A 7,316-nucleotide genomic window follows, 5' to 3' on the forward strand; every position below is an offset into this window, starting at 1 on the left:
TAAAAAAAAGATGAAGAAGCATTCTTCTCATTTCAGTTTCACTCCTTTTTTTCTCAGTTTTAAAGAACACATAATTACAGATAGACCAACTTCACTTATGTCCATTTAACTGCAGTGAGAAACCACAGCATTAACATACACATGAAACACCCCATTTTTTGCATGTTGATTCCAAAATTACAGACATTACGGTCACAGGGTATCTAAAGATAAAATGTTATATGAGCTATTTCCCAGCAGTTCACAAAGAAAGGGCACCAGTCCCAGGTTTCTAATAGTTCTGTCAAATGCAAACACTCAGGTAGGGAAAGGTCCTTGCTCTGCTCCCTCAGACAAGTGCAGGGTCTGGAAACTCCAGAGGTCCAGCTCATTAAATAAACACCTTTTACATTCTCTTAGGCAATCTGGGAAAACAGACTCAGAGCATTCAGTGAAACAAAGCTCAGCTTATTTTATTTATAAAATTAATTAACAAAACACTGAGTTATAATAAATATTCTGATAATAAGCACTAACAATTCCCCACTTCTATGTAAGGGGAGTTGTGACTGTATTGACAAACAACTTCACCTTCCAGCCCCTCCACCAAAATATTTACAACCATTAAATTGTCAGAAATCTGCAAACAGGGACCGTGCCTCAATCTTTATTTTTCTATACTCTGTGACAGAAGCAAACATTTTACCTCACTCTAAATAAGCTGATTTTTACTATCTATTAATGTAAAATACAAAATTTCAAATTATTACTAACAAATTCATATTTTAAATATGCGGTCTAATTATGATTACACAGAAAATATTAAAAATCACGAAAAGAATTCAATGCAGTTACAGAATTTGGTTTTTGGTTTTTTAAGTATTACTTTACCTGTGTTTGTTCTAATATTAGAAATACTTTAGACTGATTTCACACTTTATCATTTATAAACCCCCATGTTCCTTTCTGAAACACTGCCAGAAATAATACACCTGGGTTTCAGTTCTAATTGTTCAACAAGAGAAAGCTGACCAGCTTAACCACAGCCTGCTCTGAGCAGCTGCCTCTGTTTGGTGCCTTCTGATGCTGAAAGCTTTTAGAGCTGGAGAATGAGACAAAGAAATAACCTGAACTCAGGAGAGCTGGGAATGTAATTATTTTTCTGGCTTTGTTTCAAATACCTAAAAAAAAGGGTAATTGTTCTAAAAATTGCTCTATTCTAATTATCACCTAGCCATTGATCAAATAAATTGGCATGATGACTCAGAACAGAACTTTTCAGAGGAATTCAGCATTATTATCAAACTGCATATACAGAAGATAAAAATCAGATAAATCCTCACACTGGAGGCTGTATCACATGTTAAAATCTCATATTTCCCTTTCAAGTAACAGTCCAAATATCATCATGACATATTTTCAGAGTGAGAAAAAAGTTATTGATAAAAGGTAGAGAAGTAATAAATGTTCAATTGGTATTCAGAAAATATAAAACTACTCCATCTGTCTACAAAATAGGATGATACTGCTTGAAAGAAATTCAAGGCAAACATATATTGCTTCCTTGAAGTCATGTCTTCTTTGCAGACTCAGTCATTATTCTAAAATAAAACTAATTTAATAATTTACTGTAATTCATCAGCATGTTTCTACCTCTAGTCATTGAAAAACCCCAGAGACTTCACTACTCTCACAATTGCCAGTGACCATCCCAACATTGTCAATCACTCCCTTCACCACACACAAAAGTACTACTTAGATTATCAAAAGTTTTATGGGTAAATGACAGGAGGAAGTCACTTTAAAAGAAAAAAGAAGTCTGTGAAGGCCTTGGTATCAAGGTGTCTTTACAAGAGCGAACAATCACACAGCACAGCACACTTCAGGACTGTGATCACACTTCACACTCACTTCATTCCTACTGATTAATGCCTTCTTGTTGGGCAAATTGCTGAAGAGGTTCTGTAATTACACTTGTGTCTTTGTATAGAAAATACATTCCCCATACTCTACAATTTAGTAACAAAAGAAATGGAGTGTCTAAACAGAATGAACTAATGGCAAAATGCATTTTAATAAATGAGTTCTTTCCTCCACTCACTAAGCCACTATGAACAGACTGTACTGACCTGTGGGACTCTGCCTGGAGAAAAAGGTGCTCACTTGGAAATGGGCCCTAAACAAAACCTCACCCAAACCCTCTTAAAACATTCCTCTGAAAATTTCACAGGATCATTAAGCCATTGGCCAGAAGGGACATATGGAACTCATCTAGCCCAACACAAAACCTCACTTGAAGCCTGGTATCGTAACCAAGACCAATTTAAGTAAACCACAGCCTATTCTAGACAACTCTCACTAACCTCCAAGGATGGAGCTTATGTTTTGAACATCCTGTTCTTTCTTTCTTCCTCTGTGCTTCAAATGAAAAGGTTTCTTCCTAATGTCCCCACTGAACCTCACCAAGTGCAATCCTTATATCTTACTGGAGCTGCCAATTATTTTAACATGTCAAGGATTATCAAGAGCAGCTTTGCAGACATAATGCCATGGGTAACATTTGACCTTGAGCCACACCTAGGACAAGGAAAGATGAGACTACCTAGAAAAACCACTTCCAGGTTGCTAAAAGAAATTTAGTAAATGCACTTAAACAATATTCATAACTCTCACTACTTTTTAATTGTTGGACTTGTCCCCTCAGTCAAATACCTGAGGGCAAACACTAAAATCCGCATATTTTTAGCAAATGTAAACCAAAATACACCTTCAAGTATATCCACCCTTAATCCTTCTCCTATTCAATTTCTTGCCTCCATCTGAGTGCTGTACATTTACACTGGAACATCAACCACCACAGAGGATGTGAAAAATAAGCAAACAAGAAAAAATTTCTACATCACTAATAACTTTGTAACTATATAACCCAAAATAGAACAAGGAAGGGCAGCAGTGCAGCAATGTGCTATATACTCCAGAGAAGGGCAAGACCGAGGCGCTGCCGTTCCAGATTTGGAATATGAGGATGCTGCACTTTGGCAATTTCCTAATTCTCACAGTGCATATGGGAGGTGTCAGAGACACCTTGCACAGCTACTCAGCAGATGCCTGCAGAGCAGCTTGATCAAACAGCTACAGGACAAATTAATTTTTGTGAAGTTCAGGCGGATGGGAAGGGATCACACTACAATAAAAGCTGTTACAAATCTTGCCTTTGAACCAATAAAAGACATCAATTTGCATACATCAGTGAAGATGTGCTCCACAGAGTGCTCTGCTATTTATCATTTATTAGAAGTGTTTGGAGTTGTACTAAGAGAAAATACTTAGACTCTGAAGGCTTAAAATATCTGCATCTTTTAACATGGGCCATAATGTGCAGCTATTATTCACAGACTTCCAACTGTATAGTATCTTCTTTGAATACAATAAAAGACAAGATTTACCTACTCATTCTGAAAGCAAACACAGCCTGTATAAAGAGGCTTTAAGGGTCAGAAGTACACCATCCTTAACACTGACTCTGAAGAGAGCACTTTGGGGTCCATGATCACAGAAGACCCTCACACATCATTTGTGAGTAACCTGATACTTGTAATTGCTTCATCAATTTAAAACAAAAGGGTTTTTATAGCTGTCTTTGGTAGATACAATTGGAACATAAAGTATAAAGAATATCTCAGTGTACCCAGGGCTTTCCTCAAAAATATCCAAATATGTCTTTTGATGCATGTTTCCCTTCCATTTTTCCTGATTTGTGAGAACCAGGGAAATTGCCTACCACCTTTCTACGGTGAAGCAGAGTATCCACATGTACACAAAGCAAGATAAATAGGGGCAATACTTGTTTCTGATGACCAAAGTCTACTTTTTATTATTAGGACCAAGCTCTGTGCTTCTCTTTGTGCTAGCTCAATGATCTGTTAGATTGGCCCAGTCCATCTCACAAAACTTTACTCTTAGAAAAACCAACCTATAAATGTCAGTCTAGATTAAGACAAAACAACCTGCCTATTTTCATCTGTTTAAAAGATGCTCAGTTTTCTCTGGAGGAAATTCACATACTGAATAACCAGAATGCTGCAAACAACAGGAGACAATGGAGTTTCAGTGTTTCTTCTGCACATTTCTACAAGCTGAGATATGGAAAGAAGCATTTGATTCTCTATATGACTGCTCATGTAGTTGGGCATTTGACAATTTTACAGACACAGTAGGAAAAAAGAAAACCAGAAAAATAATAAAACAGGTTGTATAGTAACAACTTGGATTTTTTAGTTCTCATATTGATACAAAGGTTCTATAAGAGCCCTGAAAAAAAAACTAAATTAAGAGTTTTGCTGCAAAGACATATTACTATATCTAAAAGCTAAAGTATACATGCCTGTATGTGGACAAAAAAAAAAAAAAAAATTAACTCTGAATTGAGAACACAGATTTCTTTGGCAATATTGAAGACTGGAAAAAACGTATAGTCTTTGCAAGCCCTTGACAATTAGGATGGTCAATGACATTTAAAAAATCCTAATATATCCAAGCTATAGCCATTTTTATGATTAATAAAACCTCAGAAGTCAGAAAGTGAGAAAATAATAGTACCACTATAAAACCAAGTTGTCAGATTAAAGATTTGGTCCTTCAAGGCAGACAACACATGAGAAAATCCTCAGAGGTGAGGAGGACACTCCAGCATTAAAATGCTATCAGCATTGCTCCCTGTCCCTGACAGGGCTCAGAACTTGCAGCATCAGGAGAACTTGGAAAAGAGCTTGGGACCAAGCTGCTCTCCAGTGTCCAGCATCTTCCTCCCACCATGGTGGACACAAGAAAATCTAAACTCATGATTCAATACATTTTTAAAGCAGGATATTCCTAACCAGTTTTGTGAATACCATTCCAATCCCACTGCACATGCCTTAAGATCCTGAGCTGTTCTGAACACAAGTTTCAGAATTATATACATGCAGCTGAACATAATTGGAATTTGAAAGCTCCCACAGCTAAGCATCCATGTGGTTATTTCAGCATGCATATCATGATGAAATTATCTTCACATTTTCCCAAAATACATCCCTCAGTCTTTAGAGAACCTTAATTTAGTTCAAACAGTATTTTCATGCACTATTTTTAGCTCACCCCATGAATTCTTTTCATTCATTTTCTTGCTTTGACTAAAAGAGCTACAATTGCTCACCTACCTTGAGTGCAGCTCTGGACTGCCGTTGTTGTATTTGCTGCCTCTTTCCCAGACACCAAAATCTGGTACACGATAGGCTCTCTCCACACAAAACACAAGATTCTGGATAAAGGACACCTATAGGAAAGAAAAGTGACTGAAGGAAAATGAAAGTACAGGTCTTCTGGTTCTTCCAAAAGAAAGTTGCTATTCCTTGTAACTGTTCTTTCCATCCTTTTCTATCTGAATTCATAGAATGACGTTGCAAAGTTCAAACATTCTCCTTAAAATCAGTTCTTAATCACAATATGTTAAGAACTGTCCCAACTGAGGTGCCAATGTAAATTTATACAAAAGTTCCAACAAAGGCAGGGATAAAAATTATTTTATATTCAAGACACATATTTGAAGAGCTCCAAAAAGGTGATATTTTGAACTTTAAAAAAAAATAAATTAATAACATCAGAAACCAAAACAAAATTAGAACACAGAAATCTTGGTACTTTTTCTTAATTAATTTTAAGAGAATTAATATGCCAAAGTTTTATTAAATTAGCTCCAGATAATTCATATTTATGCAGATTCAAACATACTCCTTTATAAACACAAATAAAACTCTAAACCAATTTATTTTAATTAAAATCTCTTCTTGGACCAACACATTTCAACTGAATACCAAAGTACTGAAGGACATTTTAAGGTATTTCAGGTGTATTCAAATATAGATGGAGACTTATTTAAGCAGAAAATTTTTCCTCATTTACACTGTTGAAAGAGGCATTAGGAGTTGCTTGACTTTAGAAAAATGAAACTGAGCTTAAGTTTTATAGTTCGCTTTAAAGTGGCCACAGAGTGGAATTTAGAGAAAATTTAACCACAAACACGAGATTAACATTGGTTCATCTCCAAAGCAGCAATTTCATCCCCTCCCATTCAAATTATTCTGGGGGACTGTGGAAAAGAAAATACTGCAATGGCCATAAACACAAACATACTGGGGGAACTACAGAGAAGGATCCACTTTGCTACCATCAAGTGGAGGTTTTTTCCAATGAGCTATATAAAAAATATCCAAATTTTTTACTGAAAGGTATTTGCCTGTATACCTTTGTTTCCTCTTTTTTCTCCATTTTTTCTTTAATTCTTAAAAATTTACTATTTCAGATACACTCTTTAAGCCAATACCAGTTCACCACCAGTATTATAATTCTAGACACACTTGTCTCTCATTATTTAATGTCTCTGCTAAAATTTCACGATGAGGTGTACAATTATCTGCATACTAGATCTTTTCATAGTTACTACTTTCAGGAAAACCCTGCTCCACTCTTCAGTCATGCCCAGGGATATTCATCCCTGTAATTTAGCTTTTGGTTGTATTAAAATGAACTTTCTCTGAATGAAGCCAGAACACTCACGGATTAAGAGTGTGGCTTTTCCCATGTCTATCAATAACTGCAATTTATATGAAGAAGTAAACAGCACCACATAGAAACATATAACCTTATTGATTACTTTTCACCAATAATGATGTTTGGAACACAGGAAAAAAATGGTCAATTACAGACATTTTATGATACTAACTAGGGTTTCCAAGCAGATTTACAGAAAAAAAGCCATCAAATAGCTTGTTTTAAACCAAAATCTTCTGAGAACAAATTATTCATATCACGGGCATGTAAATGCTCTAACCAGATTACATAAATTATAGGTTGTGTGTTAAGCCTTTTTTATCCAAAGTTGAGCATGGGGAGATGATGTGTAACAAAGAGCACAAACCCAGCATGGATGCCTGTAAATATTCATGGTGCTGGGTAACGTGTGGCTAGCTGCTCTCATTCATATACTCACAGTCATACACTGTTGTCTTTGCTAGGGATGCAAAGCTGCAATTGAATTAATTTTTCCAGTGCCAACAGATGAAAGCAGTAGCTAACTCACTGACAGCTGCCATGCCTGCCATGGAGAGGCAGCATTGCCTCTAAAGGCAAGAGCTCTGTGCACAAACATTCCTACAGCCAGTTTGCCAAACAGCACCCATCTGCCAGTGCCCTGCACCGTGCTGCTCCTCACAGGGAAGGGCCTGAACCCAGTCTGCCATGGGACACTGGGGAGGGACACCCAACTGTGTGTTTGGGCAGCAGAGTGCCACACTGACACT

At 36.6% G+C, this 7,316-nt stretch overlaps 1 protein-coding gene across 8 annotated transcripts in view; it reads right to left on the reverse strand.

Annotated features, from left to right (window-relative positions):
* PHKB (phosphorylase kinase regulatory subunit beta) overlaps nt 1-7,316 on the reverse strand; it is a 69,923-nt gene that overhangs the window by 45,399 nt on the left and 17,208 nt on the right. For all 8 annotated transcript variants that reach the window (XM_015639907.1, XM_015639908.1, XM_015639902.2 and 5 more), the window contains one exon: nt 5,178-5,293. In XM_015639907.1, the coding sequence (XP_015495393.1) occupies nt 5,178-5,293 (116 nt within the window). The remainder of the gene's footprint in view (nt 1-5,177; nt 5,294-7,316) is intronic.

The sequence above is a fragment of the Parus major genome, chromosome 11, assembly GCF_001522545.3.
Source record: "Parus major isolate Abel chromosome 11, Parus_major1.1, whole genome shotgun sequence".
Classification (NCBI taxonomy): Eukaryota; Metazoa; Chordata; class Aves; order Passeriformes; family Paridae; genus Parus; species Parus major.